The 19,619-nt window shown below is 40.6% G+C and overlaps 1 protein-coding gene and 1 long non-coding RNA gene across 2 annotated transcripts in view; one reads left to right on the top strand and one right to left on the bottom strand.

Moving 5' to 3' along the window:
- Positions 1–18,151, bottom strand: part of SMC4 (structural maintenance of chromosomes 4) — a gene marked incomplete at its 5' end in the record, with an annotated part of 33,141 nt that extends 14,990 nt beyond the window's left edge. The window contains 7 exon segments of the mRNA XM_021393957.1: positions 231–371; positions 829–956; positions 2,051–2,215; positions 13,998–14,174; positions 15,842–16,033; positions 16,642–16,820; positions 17,956–18,151. Of these exon segments, the coding sequence (XP_021249632.1) occupies positions 231–371; positions 829–956; positions 2,051–2,215; positions 13,998–14,174; positions 15,842–16,033; positions 16,642–16,820; positions 17,956–18,085 (1,112 nt within the window).
- On the top strand, positions 6,799–11,120 carry LOC110397557. The gene is made up of 2 exons (XR_002437844.1): positions 6,799–7,999; positions 8,519–11,120. It is a non-coding gene; the product is annotated as an uncharacterized LOC110397557 (long non-coding RNA).

The raw sequence follows: 19,619 nt of genomic DNA, 5'->3' as shown, positions 1-19,619 counted from the left end.
GACTTCTGCTTTCTCAGTTTGTTTCCTTTTCTTCATTTGTTTTTCATGAAATACAGCTACTACAGCTTTCTCATAACTACTGCAAGCTGGAAGGGACCCACAGGGATCATTAAGTCCAACTACTGGGAAAATCAGAGGGTGTTTTTTCTGAAAACCCTTGTAATTTTAACAATCACTATGCAAAACATGTAAGTACTCTTAGCTTACGAATCTATTCCTTCAGTACTTACTTCTCAAGCTCTTTTAAAGTTTTACTCTTGCTTTTCATTTCATCTGCAAGTTTACTACTCTTCTCATTAATATCTTTTGTCTCTTTCTGTATTTTTTCTTTCTGGGCTTCCAAATCATTTATTCGTTTCTGTAGGTCATAGCTAAAAAAAAATCCAACAAAGCAGTGTTAAAAAAACAGCAAACTTTTTTCCATAAAATAAACATTTCAAATGAATATTTATTTCCAGCAGTCTGAAGGATAAGAAAACGATGATGTCAGGTATTATATCCCAACACTCATTCTTGAGTAACTTTGCCAATTTTATACGGAACAGCACGAAAATGTAACATGTTTTGACACTTCAGATTAAAAATCAAACTAGGAGGTCACTTGAAGCTTGTAAGCATAAAGCTGTGAGAGGTACTGTTCTTTGCAGGAAAACGAATGTGGTCTGTTATTATACGAAAAGGTTTAACTTAATGACTTGAAAAAATCAAAATCACTGGCCACGTGCTATTCAACTGGTCTTGTCCAGAAAAATAAAATATTTCTAATTACATATATGCAAACAACACCACCACATGAATGCCAAATGAAACCTCCAGAGAATTACTTACATGTAGTACTGGCAGATATGATTTTTCTCTTTAAACATTTTGTTTTCCAAGGAAAGAAATTCGATGGCTTTGTTCTTGTCCGCTTCTAAGGCATCCTTCTCTTTTTCCACCATTTTAACTCTATTTAACTAGACAAGACAGTCAAAGCTGATTTTAGTGCTAGCAGTACAGAAGAACAAATCACGAGGACAAATAAGCCTCAGAACCTTCACAGGTCACAGCTGTGGAGAGCTATCCCACAATGAACTCTGCAAGCAATTGAGTAGTGCAGACTTCCCGAAATAAGAGATGACTGTCCACTGCAGCCTGTACTTTTAGGGCAATTCAAACAGCAACACAGAACTAAAAAGGAATCCTACAGATGCTGGGAGCAGTTCAGGCAAACCAAGGAAAATGCAAGTGAGCAACAAAGAGGAGTTACAGAGACAGTCGGTCCATTTCCATCTTGCACCGCTGTCAGCATTTTCACTAGCCCCTTTCCAGTTAAATCCTGTGACTAAATGTCTCTTCCTTTCCAGCTTTATAAAAAGCAGAGACTGCCACATGTTAGAATTTACCAAGGACACACTAAGTCAAAGACAATACAATTTGGATATTTTACTACATTTAGAATTAAATGCATAAGTAAAATGCTATGAAAGCAATGTCTGCAACAGATCTCTGCAGCTCAAGTCACAACTAATTTCCTGTATTTATAAGTGTCCTCATGGAGTTGTGCATCACCTTGGCAATGCCGTGTTTCTCCCCCCTACCCTTTACTCGGCACAGGTTGCGTTTCCCTCCTGCTTTTTCTATTTGCTACTTTGCAGTAGGACTAAGGCAGATACAAGACTCCATCTATATGTATGTATTCAGCTCCCGTGTTGCTCCTCACTGTGAGCAGAAGCATGTAATGCATGCAGATATGACCAAAGAAGTGCTCAGCAGGTAAGATCCTGGCTTCCAACTCAAACATTCAAACCTTTGGGAATCAGAAGCCAACGCCTTCTTAAATGCTTAAAGAAGGGCAACTGATGTTGACTCCCCATTTCTTTTATAAATGAGGGAAACATCAGATGCAATAAAGGTAACTCTACAGTTCTCTGTACTTCTACTTGCGTAGATTGCCAGATCATTAAAGAATCAGTCCTTATGTTAATTGCTTTTCTAAAAGCTTAAATAATGAGATGCCTCAAGTTTACCTATTCAATCTATAATTCAAACAACACTTTCTAAGACTTACCTTTTCTGCTCTCTGTTCATTTAAAGTCTCTACTCTGCGACAAAGAGTTTGAATAGGATCTCTCAGTCGTGCAGACCCTATCAAATCTTCCAAGTATTCCAGCATGCCTTCGTCGTGTTCAGTCTGGCCTTTGGGTTTCATCATTGCAATCTGTTCGACTTCCCCCTTGGAAAAAAAAGGGTTAATGTTTTCTTCTTTTTTTTTCTTTCCTGAGGGATCCCTTTTACAAAAGGGATTCAGGTGTATGAATATAATCTAGCGTTATAAAAGAAGAACGAAATAGTACAGCAGTCAAAATGACCAATCACAGTAGCACCATATTTGGGAAAGAGATCAAAATTAACAGAAATTTCCTCCCCAGAGTACATGGTGGTGATGCACATGGAAAACAGCCACTCTTCCGAAGCTCACAGCCTGGTTTGAAATTTGCTTGGTTTCTGTAATAATTCAAAATGTTTTCCCCCAACCTAAGAAAGAATGAAGCACGGCCTCTAGGTCCTGCAGCGCCCAAGAGTCCTAAGTTACGTGAATCGGGGTTTAAGTCCTTGAAGATTCCCTTTTGAGAACAGAGCCCGTCATTCTCATCTGATGGTGAACGGGACCTGTAACTCATACAACCAAGGCTCGCTTGTCGGGAGAGAAACAAAGTTAAGTGTTAGACTTCACTTCATTTTCTTGTACATACGGCATTAGCTTTAAATTATTCAGCTTAGCGCTAATTTGATTTCTTACAAAATAAGAATTAAAGATTAAATGGAGACAATGACAAGGACATTTATTTCACTGATGTAATCATTACTCAATTAAAAATATATATCTATCAATATGCTTAGGACAGAGCAGCATTAAATCTTTCAAAGTAGGGATTATATTTTGTAAATTACATGCTATATATTAGAAGGCGAAGACAAGGACTTGAATATACATGTATTAGAATGGCATTAGAGTAAATAAAGATGTGGATGCAAGAATTAAACTGAGCAAACACTGAGTACAAACTACTCACCCCTCAAAAACCTGGACAGTTATTAGATGCACAGGAGACAACTTATTAGTAAAGAGATGAACACTGCTGCAGAGAACTGGCATTGCACAGGCTTTGGGACAGATTTTTAGACCCGTGACATAACGAGCTCTATTACAACTGAAATGTAGAAATCTTTAAAACAAGATTTCGATTCCAGCATTCAAGCTAAGTATGTAAAAACGCCTGAAGTCTATGTGCAGAGATGGAAATGTACTCCAGAACTGTCACTGTTTGCTTCGTGTTGAGCTCGAGCTGAAGACAAGGAAGACAAGGAAGAAATTCTCAAGACATACAGAAGATGGAGCATTAATGAGACTGTAGGGAAACCAGAAGGGACCGTCCGTGGAGTCAGCAACGCGGAAGATTCCCACGCAAGCAGTGTAAAGCAGCCCTGTAATTAGCTACAAAATTGGAGGACGTGGTACTGCTGAGCGCTGCCCATGAGGTGCGTCAGTACTTTCTGCAGAAGTGGCTTCATTCCGCTTTCTCAGCACACAATGACACCTAGTGGCACTGTGTTTTCTTCCAATTAATAAATACCGTTTAGCTGAGAAGGGAAAATGTCAAGTTTTGCAAATTCTGCAAAATGAGAAGTACTATTTATTAAGTTATGAAGTGTTTCCGAAACATAAGAAATTCCCATGTTAGAGTAAAAGACGGAAACATTGTGTTGGGTTTTTTTGGTTGGTTGGTTTGGTTTGGTTGTTTTTTTTCATTTAAAAATGCTAGAAATTATAGGCATCCAGGCTACTATTTTTTGATAATTGCTGTTCATAAGAAGTCTCATCAGGTTTGAAAAAAAAAATCACACTTTTTACTTCTTACGGATATCAAAAAGGCAATTTGCTTTTTAATAATTGCAGCTGCATTATGCACAGTTCTAATTACACACTTGTTCCTTTGCAGCAGAAGGATTTCTCTACCAAAACCACCATCAGCCACCAGCCACACGCTGCTCGTGGGCAGGGCACTCTTTAAAACCTCCTAATTTTCTGTGGAATTATCCTCCATCTCCATTTTGTTTCTTGTTGCATTCAAGCGCTTGCTGTGTTTACACCCAAGGAAAAACCATCACTGCAAAGATCCTCTGTGTTCCATATCCTGAAGGTAGGTGCTGCAGTCCAACTTTCCCCCTCCTTCCCCCTGCCTCCCGTCCCCCCCTCCCCATTTCTTTTCTGCAGCTAGGTACAAACCACAGAAGGATGCTGTATTTAACACAAGCACAGACGCTGTCATTTGCCCTGAGTGGACAAGGAAGGGATGTAAGTCAACATTTTTTCACGGCCTAGTTCAGTACAATTAACCCTCTTGACATGATGACTATTTTAGTAGTGAGGGTTCTCCATAGCTCAGCAACATAAAGAATATAACTACAGTATTTTTAACAACAGCACATTGCTAATGAAGCTTAATTCTGTATCTAACCCTATAATCTCATAAATTAGGAAATCAGAGTTCTGGTTGTCTACATGCTAAAATAATATATCACCATATAACCAGGAGTGAAACCTTAGCAGTGAATAAAGTTTAGGCAATACCTACAACAACATTTTTGAAAAGATGAAGTGAATTGGGTGCCTGGTGAGAAGATAATGAACATAAGTGGAACTTGTCAGGCTGAGCACACCAATTTCATGTGCAACACCTCTGCTTTGCAAGAAGCAACAACTTTATATTTTCTTCAACTTATACAAAACTATTTAAATGCTGGTATATACTTAAACATTTGGATTCTTTTCTTAGCAAGGGTAATAGTGAAAACATTTAGAACCTATAAATAATAACTGAATCATAAAGTTTCGTTTAATGTTTAAATTATTTAGCAAGTTTTATGTTAAGAAATCAATTCAGTCCATCCCTATAGCTATCACACTACCAGATTAAAAGGTTTCCAGCTGTTGTCATCGATAAAAGAGACTGAAGTTGAGTGCTGGCAGAAAGAGCAGGTACATGACAACGATTAACAGGAAAACGCATTTTACAGCTTTGCATTCTGCTAAACCTTGATAAAGTCAATTTAACTGTTTCCTAACTTCTTAAACTATGCATCTCACTCGATCCACCACTATTTGCATTGTATCAAAAATACACCCTTGCTCTTATCTAGTAAAAGATCTGTCAAAGTACGGCCAGCATTTCTGAAAGTGAAACTAAGAAGACAGTAGGCAGAGACTTGTTGAGAAGAAGCATGCCCTGACGTGTTTTCTTAACATAGCTGCTGAACCTACGTTTAAGAGGTCTCAAAACTGACCACCAGGAAATCTCTTTATCTATTTCCCTCAGCTATCTTCCTCTAGTTCTCAGGCGTGCATTCACAAGGGGAGAGGGAGCAGTATGGAAAAAATATAAATGTTAATCCTCATAGTTGGAAAGACAACTGAAATGGATGTTAATGTTAAGAAACGGGTGACGCTGGCCAACAGGTAACAAAGGACAAAACTTCCACAGAAGTATGCATGAAGAACACATAGGAGCATCACATCTCCCAGGAATGCTTTGGGAAGGCTGCACTTTTTGTACAGAAAGTCTAAATGGAAGTACTAAACCAATTTGTATTTCTGCATTGTGCACACAGCATTCTACATCAGACTGAAGTTACTGGGATGATTGCACATCACTAGGAACAGAGGGAGTCAACTCAAACACGACATAACAAACATACGAATGACAAGTTTCACAGAACGTCTCGGATTAGTTATCAGAAAACAATTATTGGTGCATTTTGATCGAGCCATTTAATCTGGAAAGCCATTTCCTCTAATCACAGTCAGGAGGAATAGCGTCAAGGAGCTTGGAAACAGATGACCCCACCTTCCTTTGCGCAGCTGAGCTGTCAAGGAGACAAACTGTTTAACTGTCACGCTTAAGATGCTTTCTAAATGCGAATTTCTATTTTAACATAAGTAGAGCAAGAAAGCCTTCAAAGACCAGTGTAAGAGCTGCTGTTAATAAAATTAACCACTTGCAATCCATGCCCCAGCTGAGGTGACTCAGATCAGCACGGGGTAGAAGAGCACCAGTGAGTACCCGAGGCAGGAATGCCTGGGCTTGCTCTGCCCGTTGAGTTGAAGACCACGAGGATGCAGTGGGTGGATGTGCACACACCTGGTGGACTGCCAGAACACGTGACACAATCAGTGGTATACCACTCTTTTACAGGCACGAGGTTGACAAGAGAAGAGTCTCTTCTGGGTTCTGTGCGTTTCAGAAGTTGAACTTGCATCCTTTGAGTATTTGGGGAATGCTATATATTCAGTGCAAGATATCTAGTATAGAATGAATCCGTTTAATTTCATTTCTTCCATTGCATGCACACTTCTGTGGTCATGTTAGACTGAAACTCTTATTAGGACAAACGCATCTCTAACAGTGCATGCAGCTTCATTAAGTGGCTACACTTCATTGCTGCGTGCAATTTTCTAGGACCAATCTGTGAAGGGTAAGAACTTCACCTCCCGCACAGCCCTCCAGAGCTGGGACAGTGAAATGCCTCAACTCTTAATCACTTCATTTCATAGAATTACTACCCCAGTTTTCTCTGAAACTATACATCCACCTCTTAAAACAGCTGGTTTCTCAGAACAGAAAGCTTTAAATCTGAGTTCACCCAATATTCCTCCACAAAAATTTTGAATGTAAAACGCGGTCAAAGTGCTTGACGAAGAAAACTTCCAACCTACTCATTAAGTTCCCCTTCTGCAGCTCTTACCCCGAGTTTTGACATTGGAGGTTAGTTTTCACTTTTGCAGAGAACTCCTGGTTTGATGCTCTTGGCAGACCGCAGCACCACGTCCCTGCAGCCTCCGTTCAGATCGAGCAGGGTCTGCTGCCTGGAGCACTGCTTCTAAGGACATCGAGCACGAACAGTGTAACACATTAATCCTAACACTGACATTGCTCAGCTTCAAACGGCGATAAAATCAGAGGTTAATTTGTGCTGCGTACAAACAGAAGCAGTTCTGTCTGTCATCATGCTGGGATTGAGGAGTTTCAGAATACAGCCTTCAGATTCTATTTTTAACTTTGGGTATGAAAGGAGGCAACAGCAGCAAAAAGGCTTTTAACTTCTACTGAAAGCTATCTAAAAACTTGTCATGAAGGATGAAACTATGGTTCTTTTTGTTGTGAACACTATTCTGCATCAGTGATGCCGCCACTTCTCACCTGTGAAAATCTGGGACAAATACCAAGACAGTGTCGTGTAACCACAAGTTTTGTCAACTCAACTGTTAATGCAGCACTCACAGTTCTACTTCATTAAGAGCTCCATTGAAGAATTACGGCAGCAGATATGTAAATGTATTTTCCAGGTTGTGGCATTGTCATTTCAGATATCTTAAGCTAAAGTTATAAACTCAAATGCTGAAAAACTTTAAATTAGCACAATCCTATATAATGAATGGTACCATTGAGTGCTAAACCCCGGGCACTTGAGAAGCATAGTAAAGCATGGACACAGTGAAATGTATTCAAAAGAAGGAAATGTTGAAGCTTAGAATCCAGTAAATGAAAAGGAGCTGAATTCTGGGAAGTTCTGTTGTCTTTTCTTTTTTTTAAATGGGCGCTTTCTGCTGCTCTTGTAAAAAAATAAAAACCGCAGATCAGTCAAATTCAGAAATAGAATGATGTAACATCTAACTGAGCTGAAATTTACATTCAGTTGCTATCACGAAGAATAGTTCCAGAGAAAATACTGCCCAGGAGATGGAATCCCATACACTGGGAAAAACCTTCTGTGTTTTGATACCGCAGTGAGACTCCAGGTGAAGCACTACCACAGAGCGCGGGGCCGCTTACTGCTGACACTGCAGCTGCTCTTGAGAAGAATACAAGCATTTGGAATCTTCTGTGGAACTTCAGTCTGCTTTATCAGTTGAATCCAGGCTTTAAAATAAATCAATAATCACACAACAGTGGTGCTGGTAAGTTAGGTAAATCCTTTATATAGTTTTTATTTACATTCTCCCCACCTCTGAGGTGCCGGGCAGTAGCAAAGCCTCCTCCAAACTGTGCCAAGGAAGAGTACTGCAAATGAGGAGCATCTCCTTATTGCAATAACCTTGTCACTTTTTTCCAGTATTACCAATATGTATATTCCATTTGCTTACTAAATTAACTGATTAAGTGAATTACAGTTTGCAACTTTATGGTATTACCTAATTCTGCTTCATTTATCCCACTGACTTCAGCAAGATGTGAATACAGACAACGCTCATTGTTTCGTTTCTCTTTGTCAAGTAACACAAGAATAACGGTTTTGTTACGTTTGAGAGTGTATTATATATTCACACATAAAAAAACATTTCATGTGAGCACGCTGGATTTTAAAGGATAATGGTTTAAGAATGAACATTTGTTCCTTCCAAGGGCTATTCAAGTTAGTAGGAAAGTTCATACCACACTAAGCTTAGAAACAACAGGATTTTCTTGATATCCCACAGGTGACCAACAGAGCTCGTCCTTCAAGCACTGAACTGAGGCAAACAGTGCAGCTGTAGTCAGCGTATCTGGGACGCCAAGGAAACAGTGCTTGCAGCTGTAACAGCCAACTCTAACTCCAAGTTCTGTGGTGAATTACAGTAGCACTGCTTAGAACGCTATTGTTTCTCCTATTGAAGGAAAGCACTTATCAATCAAGAAGAATGGAAATTGAGTTAGAATGGGGAATGCTAGCCAGAACTGATGGAGCACAAGGCAAAGTTCACTTAACATAATAGTAAAGTTTAGAATTTAGCATCTTACTTTAGAGAACAAAGGTGTGTTTCAATTTCTCCCTTAAAATGCAAAGCATTTCTCCCAGGCGAGGGGAATGTGGACAAGAGATTTTCCGAGTATTTCACCAGTCTGCTCCAGGAGCTGAACATACACTGCACAGAGCTAAGTAGCACAAGGAGAAGCAATGGCACGTAGCGTGAAGCTGCTAACACTACGGATGTGCTTGAAGGAGAAACTGCCTTAGAACATTTAGAATGTTTGCTGTACGAGCTACGTTTCTAATGAGTCAACTTCCAGGATATTCCTGTCAGTGTTTTTCTATCTTTGGTCTTTTATTCTAACCCACTTCTTGAACTTAGCGTCAGAACTAGTGCTAATGCTGAGCTGCCGCTACTAAGGCTCAGGTGCTTCTGTTGTGCAGCTCCAGTGCTACGTGGTTAGCTAACAAATACACGGGAGAAGAGAAAGTATCAAATTCTCACCTTCACTCTCTGCCTTCCAAGAGAAGCGAGATAAGATAGGTGAGAACTCAAGGAAGACAAGTAAGTAACAAACACGAACACACAAGCCTGCAATGCCACTGCCATCCAAAGATGAAGAACAACTTAGAATTGGCCTGTTACACAACATTCGGTTGTTTGCACAAAACTACTGTTCTGCATTCTGGAAATCATTTAAAAGTAGCCTTTGTCAAGCTGTCCACACATCTGTCTAATTTTAGAAGCTTTCTTAAGGACATTCTTGTACTTAATACAAGAATACAAATTGAGTGCAAGCCTAGTGTCAACTTAGGAATCCAAGTCAGTTATTGCAAATCCAGCCTATGATGTTTGACTGTTTTAAGATTCCTGGTATGTTCTAACTAAAATTTAATCAACCACTCTCAATTACACTGGAAAAGTGCATTTTGCATCTTCTTTCCGTACTTTCCTATTTTTCTGGAAAAAAAATTAATAAACACTGGTTATAATGCTGCATTGGAATTTGTAAAATAAAAATTTGAAACAGAAACTTTGAAATTGCATGTACAGAAGTATTATTGTGTCTTATGCAGCTCTATATTCACTTCAGTATAAAGCTAATATTTTCACAGGGAAAGTGATTCCGTACTTTCTGAATCCAATGTAAAGCTTCTACTTTTACAAAATATTTTATTCAAATAATACTGCTATTTGATTATACCATTACACTGGTTTTAATTCTTCCTACCACTTCAGCTCAGCTGTCCTTGAAGTTTCTAGAACAGACCTCTCTTGGCTAATTTTGGCAGCATTGATCTCCATTTATAATCCCAGTAGAGCTTTTTAGCTTGCGCTCTACTTGGATGCTTTAGCTCAGATGTTGGTGTGCCAACAGTTGGGAACTTCTGGCTTATCTCAAAGCAAGAAGAAAATCTGCTCCCCCTCATTTCCTCTCCAATACACTGGAAGAGTGACTCCAAATTATTTCCACAAAGCAACAGGTGAAAAACTTGACTAAAGTTTCCGCTGGCAGCACAATCCTCCATAGGACAAGACTTATCTGTACATTAAAAAATGCTGTTCCAATCAGTTGAAAAAAAATGCATACGTATAAAATCACTGTAGCTGTTCATAATTGCTTAAGATTACATGAGAAATTTCTAATTGTCTATCAAATACATTGAAGTGGCACTAATTAGCACAAGAATTACTTTGAACAGTTTGAAATATTAGGTTCTAGAATAGGTTGATTTCAAGTCACAGAAGTCTGCTTCCATTTAGTATAACACAAATTCAAGTTTTCTAATTCTTAGTATTGTTCCTGCAATATTCATCTCTACGGGCATTGCTTACAAAACTCCATTTCTGTTTACAAAGTTGATATTAACTATACTCCTCTTACCTTGACAGATAACAAAGCCAATCTCAGCAGGTGCTAGCAGTTGCTGTCAGGTTTCTTTTGCTCCCCAGACCGCCTGCCCCGTGGGTGTCCTTAACTGGCATCCCCTCAAGCTCTCCCCATTTATTTAACAATTCCTTAGAGACATCCAGCCATGAGAGAGGGGCTGGGATTTCTTTGTGGCCTCGAGGTTGACCTCTTCAGAGGAGTCACTATCGAGCAACAGCAAGCACACTTACCTTCCGAGCTTTGCCCAACCTGGCTGGGCAAACCTACCCAAGTTTTCTGTGCATACAGACATTGATATTCCAAGTATTAAAAAGAAAAAGCTAAATTAATATTAATTTTATTTGTTCTTCTTTACAGGTACACAGGTTACTGAAGCTTGAGTATGAAGCATGGAAGGCAGGAACCAATAGCAGCAAGATGACATATTAGCACACTACTCAGCATACTTAAAAAAAAAAAGTGACAAGATGCATTTTTTTCCTGTTGCAGTTTCAGGCTGTGGCAAACTCATTGACCGTGCACCGAACAGTTGTCTGTTCCCTAAGTGCTAAAAAGCATAGAGCAATTTATTAAAAACAAAATGCATAGCAATAGAACTTAAGCATCACAAAAGTGACAGACTCCTCCTGTTAATTGTTGGCAACAACACATAGTAACCAAAAAATTCTTATAAAACAAGATTTTTTTTCCAATTAACTAATTCAGGCACAGAATTTCTAACAGTTCTAGAGCCACCCAATTAGTGTCACATTGTTTTTTTCACAGGCATTTTTGGGAACGTTACTCAGCGAAGTCATCAGTTTGATTTTAATATTCTCAGTGTGGCGTCAGAAGTACCTGCACCATATATACCTGCACCATTCTGTACTCAACGTGTAAAAAAAAATGGTTCTGGTTCAAGCTTTCTGAGTGCCACCAGATGCAGCCAAGTGTGCTGTGAGAGAGGGAGACTGCGGAACGGGGAGCGAGGTGGAGAGAAGAAATAAAAAGAGAAGAAAAAAGAAAGCAGCCTTCTCAAAAGCAAGTATCTGCTATTGAGTAATGCTAACCGTGGTATCGGGACACTAACCAAGTATCTCAAAGTACTGCTTGCAGGACATGTTCTCCTACAGCATTTCTTTTAGAGTCAGAGAATGCTTTGTCACAGATTGAAACAGCATTTGATAACAACTATTATTTTTGTCCAAAGTCTGTTAAAATAGACATGTTAATTACACCCAAATGAAAGTCAAAAACCAAAGAGGTGTAATTTGTTTTCAATGTGAAACTTAACTATTCTAAATTAATATTGAGGTTACTCTAAGTTTAACTTAACTATAACATGAGAGAAGCAAAAGTGAAATAGAACTGTCACTTATTCCTCAAACTTTAAGTACTGTAATTTGAAAAGCATTAGGGAAAGGGGCAATCCTTGTGGTAGCAGAAGGCAGCTTCAGCTTTCTGATATGGTCTCGTTTACTTCCAACTATAATTTTTACTACTTGGGTTTTGATGTTTTTCCTGTCATTATGCAGAAATATTGTCACATTTCCCAGATGAAAGTACTCAGCTTTGTATCACCCACTAAATAGAATTCACTTTAAGATAATAATAATAAAAATCACACAGACATATGTTCAAGGAGAAAGGGCCTTGCCTCGGTCAGACTGAAGAAACAGAAGATCTCTGTAGAGTTTCCTCTGCAGTTCATTATAACACATTATCCACAAAGTTCAGTGCAATGAAAGGAAAGAAATGGTGGGAACCATCCCTTTATGTCTTCATATTGCTCGTGCTCCCCCTGATTTCCCATTATACAGAGGAAAAGCATGAAACTCGAGCTTTTAGGAACAACTATGTTCTCCCCATGGGAAACAATTAATAGAAGAAGAAAACAAACCACATTTGGGGAAAAAACAAAGAAATAAAACAACAACTTCGCAGTACTCCCTGCAAAATGCTTCCTCCCCCTCCCCGAGCAGGAAGGGCATGCTCTCCAGCACTAAGCTTTGGATGCTGCTGCACCATAATTTCTACCATATTTGACTGCAGTTTCTCCCTTTTTAACAATTTTCCTAAAATAATACTTCTGAAGAACGACTTTATTTTAAAAAGTATACATTAGCAATTGTTTGACTGGAGATATTTCTCACTTGAAAACCAAAAAACACAAGAAGGAAGCGCTGAATGGAATAATTAATTGGCATGAATACTTAAAAACAGATATATCCTCTTTTTGTGGGTGTAACTGTAAAAAGTAGACTTGAGGAAGTGAAGCAAACACAGCTACCTATCTCAAATATTTGGGTTTTTTTTCTCGTTAGAGGGGAACTGGAAGCTCCTTTGACAAAAACAGACTGAAAATATTTATCTCTATTGAAAACTGTCAGATCTTAGGAGGCTCCCACTGCTCACTGATTCTCTAGGCCACGATCCTTCAGAATAGATTTGTGACACGTTTGTAGCAGCGGTGAAATAATTACAGGTGATTGCAGATGTATGTACTCAGTGGAATATTTCAATATTTCCAGCAAGCCCTTTCACTCAGCTCGCAGGTTAAGCGATTGGCTGGCACCAGCAAAACCCTCCTGCATTATTTAAGCACTAGAAAAATAAGCATGGTTGTCTTCAGCCTGCCTGTCCTTCACACAGCCAACAGATGCCAGCAAGCTTTATAACTTCAAACCCCAACGTGAGAAGGAATGATATCATAGTCACAAGCTCTATTATTTTTACAGCACGAGTTGTAAACTGCAGCTTTCTAAAACGCACCTTGAATTGGCTACAAACCTGCTGTTCTTTGAGTCCCCTGCAGTTGTTAAACGAGTGTCAATGAGAAGTAAATGGGTATTTTCTTGCCCTCAATTTTATGCAGTTATTCGTAATACATACATACTTCTGCAGTAAAACCAGGTCTATAGATGAGAACTGTAGATAACTTAATAGTAGTATCATTAAGTTAATACTGATGCACCTTTATCTAAAGCATAAACAAGTTGCTGAATCTCTGCCACGCTTAAGCAGCACAATAATATTGGGGTTTAAGGTTTATTTGACTACACCAATATTTACGTGCTGCTAGGGCGGAACAAGTACGACAACTCTTCTATTCATCCACATGTCAGGAGCACAAATTCATCAATAGAAAAATTTATATTAGTATCTTCAACTGTTTATCTTCCTTAAATTTCTAAAGCAGCAAATAATGATTCGCGTCTTTTACTACAGCATGCAAACCATGATGTGCTGCTAGAGTACTTTAAGGCCTCAAATACAAGACTGAAACCTAAGAAGGATTTTGGTAACTATACCTGGAAATATAGCTTTAATAACAATTGTTTTTCTTTATACACCAACCTGTAAAATCAAGAATCTGTTATGGTCCAGATCGATTCCATGACTTCGAAGAAGAGTACCAACATCTTTGAATGTTGACTTCTTTCCATTGATGTGATACACAGAAGAATTATCTCTATAGGCAGTTCTAGATACACAAAAATTGCTGTTAGGAATGACTTCATAATCATCTCCTTCCTGTTTTGAGGAAAAACAAAGCCAGAAATACAATTAGTATATCACAGGTTCACCTCATATTTCACTATTTTATCACATTAAGGTTTGAAGTCAGCTGCACCCTGGATCCCATACAAGTCTTAATGATGTACACCTCAAAAAAAAAATAAAAATTGAGCATTGGACAAAAAAAAAAAAAAGCCCAAATCTGCACGGTGCTCATGTGATGCCTTTCTCATCTCTAATACAAGCTATTGCTTTAAAAATATGTGATTTCTTCTCTTTACCAGGGCTTCACATCACAAAAGGCCTACTTCAGCTTTAAAGTGGCTGTTGTATCCTGCCCTTTCAATTTTAGATTAGGAAGTCTTCAATGACTCGCTACTGTCTGCAATTAAGCTCCTCTTTTATAGAGCTAGAAAGCTGCTTTTTGCTGAGTAGCTCTAAAGAGAAACTGTAGAAGATTAAAAAAAAAAAAGCAAAATATTAAAGATGTGACAAACATGATGTCACCAGCTTCAAAAGATTAACTTAGACTTCGCTAAGCAGCAGCAACTGAAGTAAAGCTGGTACTAATTTGAAGCAGTTAAAGCTGAGGCATGCTTCTTGTAAAGACTTCAGCTGGCCCTCTGCTTTCCCAGGCTGTCCCCGGGGAGCACGGTCTGATCAGGTACACTCACAAGTTTTCTGCATCACAAATGCAGCTTCCAGGTGTTAACACAGAGTCGAGCAAAAAATAAGATTAAATAATCATTGAACGTGGCCAACACAGACGGAAGCAAAAAGCATGGGTGTATGTAGATCAAGTCAAAGAAAATTAATTTAGAACAGTTCTTCTAATGACTATCGCCTTGTTCCCATCAGTTTTGAAGCTTCAATGTACGTTTCCCACTGTACTGACTAACCTCAAATTCAACACGATGATTCAGCCAGGCTAAACGCGCCCCAAAATTCAATTTCAATAAAGTAAAACAAATTCCTGGTAATGGAATCGCAATGAGTCAACAATATGGTCCAGACGTTTTTACCAATTCGTGAAATGAAAAGGAACAGAATTTTATTTTATTTTTTTTTTACACTGTCAGCACTTTCTATTTCATTCAAACAAGGTAGCAGCCACGGGGCGTGAGAGCCAGAAATTTTACAAAAAATCAGTTTTAAAATTGCAGGCACATTCACCCTGCATTAAGCGTTTCAGATTGGTTTTATATTTGATGCATTTTCTAAAATAGCTTCTAATTGGTTTGAAAGCTTTTGCTTCAATAGGTTTCACGCTTTAACCTATGTGCTCATATTATACATGTAAGAATATATAACACATCCAAATGCAGATGTAGAAATTATTAGAAGTCCTGGTAATTTCAGAATTAAGCTTTCTTTACTTGAGGTAAAAGAAAACGACAAATCTACGACGATTTCTGAAAATGACTGTTACATATTTCTGGGCAGCTCCAAAGTGACTGCACTGCAGGTATTTGCCTCGCTGAAAAGCAGAAGGGTCCCTGTCCATATTTTACCAACTGCACTACTCCATGGAGAAAATTTTAAGCTAATTAACTTGGAATTGATGTTTTACATCCCAAGGGCAAACTGCGCCACCAAGCCTTCCCCAGCTCAAATTAATCAAATATTAAGTTGTCAAAGGCTTCAAGAAAATTTGTCTCACTTTTCTGAAGCAGGATACCTACCTTGTCAATGATCTTTTGGAAGTGGATTTCCACAGAACAACTCTGGATGTCCGTGTGTTCCTCAGAATTATGGATCAGCACAGAGAGCTTTTTGGATCTGATTTTTTGTGCCCGATACCCAAACACAAAAAGCATCGCATCAATGACATTGGATTTCCCACTGCCATTTGGCCCAATAATACATGAAAAACGCTGCAGGACAGAAGGGAAAAAGGTGACGGTCGGAGGGAAATAGATCCTGGCCAGCGTACATCATCCACTTCGTTTGTAATTAGTTTAAAACATAATTATTTCTAGCGCAGGAAACTGCAGCTTTTTTGATAGCTTCATCTTTGCAACCAAAGGCAGAGCAGTGCAACTTATTTAAGAGAATAACACCTTCCCTCAGCTCAGCCTTCTAAATCATAACTTGTCAACTCAAAGTGATACTGCACTAAGCAAGCAAGTTCGCAAGGAAAGTTTCATGATTAGCCACGTAAATCTCTTGTGGGCACTAAAAACATTCTCATTCTTCAAACACGCTCCTAAAAGTTCCCCAGCAAACGAAATAAAGACAAAAGTGGGCTTTTTTTGCAGGCTTTCTGGCAAATTACAATTGTACAGAATCAAGAATTTGCATTCAACTGTTTTCCCTACTGCTCGGTAACTAAAATAAAGGATATCACCGCAAAAGCAATTCTAAAACCTCAATATTCTTCAGTTTTTCTGAGGTGAGGTTATGCGAAGCTCCAGGAAGGACCACCAGCACACAGCAAAGCCTTACCTTCCCTTAGAAAAGGCTTAGGGTAAAAGAAAATTACCTTATGAAAAGGTCCCAAAGTTTGCTCCCCTGCATAGGATTTGAAGTTCTGGTTTACAATGTGAGTTATCATGAGACGAGGAGCACCGGCTTCATTGGTCATTGCTGGAGGAGGGGGAGGAGAGATGCTACCCAAAATCTCTTCTAAACTCCGATTATCGGGCACCTCATTTGAGACTGCTAAAAGCCATCCAAAATAAGCAGAAAGAAAATTAAGGCCGTAAGCACTCAATGACCGGACACCTTTTCAAACGCTCAGTTTGAAAAGCAGGCATCATTTCTACATTAAGCAAACCTATACTTCTGCAATCATTCAAAGGAGCTAAGTGGAATTAAAATCCTTCTTCCCATGAACCGAACCTTTAAAAAAGAGACACTTGAGGCGTCCCATCGATTCACCAGTGGGTTTGTTCTTTCATTATGCAGTTCTTATTCTAACACACTTTAATAGGCACTCTGCAATTACAATAGCTACAGCCGTCACAATAAGGCTACAAATCTGAAACAGGCAAAGTCTTCCTAATTAATAAGTGCAAAGCCACATTTCAAGCGTGCTCGCAAGTCACTCTGCGAGATTTGGGGCTCGCTGCACAATGCTCTGAAAGCTGTAATGACAGCACAACTGCTCTGCAAAGACAGGAAGTTTGTTACGAAAACAAACTGGCCCCCTGGATATGTGCTTGCTGTAAGCAAAGCAGCTTTTCAACAGTAACCAGCAGCTTTCCCTTCAGATAGGCAGTAGGTTTTGCCACCCATTTCAGTGTATCAATCCATTTGTCAAATATCTTTGCTTTAATCATTTCCTGCCTCGCTACCCTGAAAGACACACGCTGCTCTTTTTCCAGATATTTGCAGCAAAGACTCAGCTCCAGAAACACAAGACAATGCCCTGGTTCATGAAAAAGAAAGTCAAATCGTTTTAAGAGTTAAACAAATAAACGTGACATTTATTCCATTCCAAGAAATCTCACAGCATTGGCTGCATATAAGTGTGAAAAATCCTGCTCTTGTACCACAACCTGAAGTTCAGTGCTACAGATCAGGAACATGAAACAGGCTTTATGAGGAGAAAATTCACCAACTGCTTTTGCACTTGTGCTAAGCCACTAGTCCGAACACTAACTCTTTGCAAGCCCTCGATACCACTTTAAAAGCAGCTTAAACACGTCAGGAGTCAAAGCTTTCAATCTTCCTTTTTAAACGAGAAAAGAGCGAGTCCAATCTGGAATAGTCGGCCAACCCAGCTGAGCTCTGCTGCTAACTGTGCACTACCGCCAGGTTTACACGGCATCAGAAGCGCGGCGTTCCCACCTACCTTCTGGTGGTCCTTCCCCAAGCTGCCTGCCTTCTTGTTTTTCCACTTGCATGTCAGTGGCGGGCTCCTCTACGGGCTGTCTGCCCTTCTGCTGGGCTGCTGTCGAGGTTTTGGTGCTCCTGCTCGCCATGATCTCAGTTGGCTGCTCCCCGTCAATTCCAAGCAATCAAACTATCGAAGGGATCTCTCTCTTTCTCTAACGTAAACAAGAAAACCCCACGATCTCTGCGTTAAACTGCAACCCCCTGAGGAATACACCTATAAGTTCTCCTAACGCGGAAACTGAAGACCAGACGCGTTTCGAAGGCAAAAAACCCAAATCTGAAACAAAAACCACAGCTGAAACTAATGAACGGATCGCCCCAAAAAACAACGGACCCGCCCTAATCTGCAGAGACAGCGGCCGCGCACCTCCTGGAGCCGACAGAGTTAGCACGCCCGGAGAAAGCAGCTGTGACACCGGGGGCAAAAGAGTTAAAGACGATCGCAGGAACGAAGCGGGGAGCCCGATGTCCGCGCTCTTTACGTGCAGCGTTCAGTCCCGACACACATTTTGCTTTCAGCACTCCACGCTGAGCGCACGGTACGTACACACAAACAAAAAAAGACCTGCGTAGTTCGAGCGCAGGCTTCACCCGCCAACGGCTTAAATCCATACGCTCGTTTGGTGAGATGTAGCGCAGCCCCGACCGCTAGCATTCGGCATCCAACAGCGAGAGCAACGTAAAAATACCTTCATCCCGTTGTGATGTTAGAGCTAGCTGATCGCGGAGGAAACGCGACAAGAGTCCACCCGCTGGTACTCGAGCACGGCTCCCTCAAAACTCTAAAGAGAAAGTGACCGGCGAGACACAGCCGGAGGGAAACTCTAGGGAAACTCTCTAAAGAGTTTAAATCGCAGCAAGTGGGGAAGGCAGCACGCGGAGAAACAGACACGAGAAAGTTTACTTCTCACCAGATAAAAAACTGACGTGGTTAGAAAGTCATCTTACAATTGGTGCCAATCATTTGACGTTTGCAGACCTACCCCCAACCCACACTCTCATGAGAGTCCTTCATTTGGGACAATGGGGGAGGGGGGGAAACGAGAGAGAGAACTCGTTTTAAAGCGGTTTGAGTCCGCGCTCCCGTTAAGGAGCGTTCCGCAGCGGCAGTCCCGGACGACCACAGCCTCTCACAGCACCAGGCTTTATTATTATATATATTTTTTTTCCTCCACAGCCGGCGCTCTCCAGCAGCGCAGCGCCCATCCGCAGCAGCGGCCCGGGCTGGAGCAGCTCCCCGCCCCGAGCGCGCACCCCGCGCCGCAGCCCGGCATCCCCCGGCACCGCGCCGCGGGGAGGGGAGAGAGGCAGCAGCGGGCAGGAAGCCCTCCTTATCGCGAGCCCTTCGTTAGCGATAACCGATGTCAGGGAGAAAATCTTTGTTTGTTTTTTTTTTCTTTTCTTTTTTAAACTCGCCCTTATTTGACGCAACCCGGCCGCAGCTCCGTCCCGGCCACCCGTTTGCTACGGTTTGGATTTCGCCCTCCGAGCGTAAAAGCCGCGGGCGGAGCTCCCGCGGACGGCTCGGCGCTCCCGGAGTTCGGCCCGCACGGACGCGGCACCCGCGGGACGGAACGGCGCGGCGGGCAGCGCACCTCAGCGCCGCGAAGGGACCGCCGG

This window comes from Numida meleagris, chromosome 4 (genome assembly GCF_002078875.1).
Source record: "Numida meleagris isolate 19003 breed g44 Domestic line chromosome 4, NumMel1.0, whole genome shotgun sequence".
In the NCBI taxonomy this organism is placed as follows: domain Eukaryota; kingdom Metazoa; phylum Chordata; class Aves; order Galliformes; family Numididae; genus Numida; species Numida meleagris.
The sequence above is the reverse complement of the archived record's forward strand: the minus strand, read 5'-3'. Positions and strand labels throughout refer to the sequence as shown.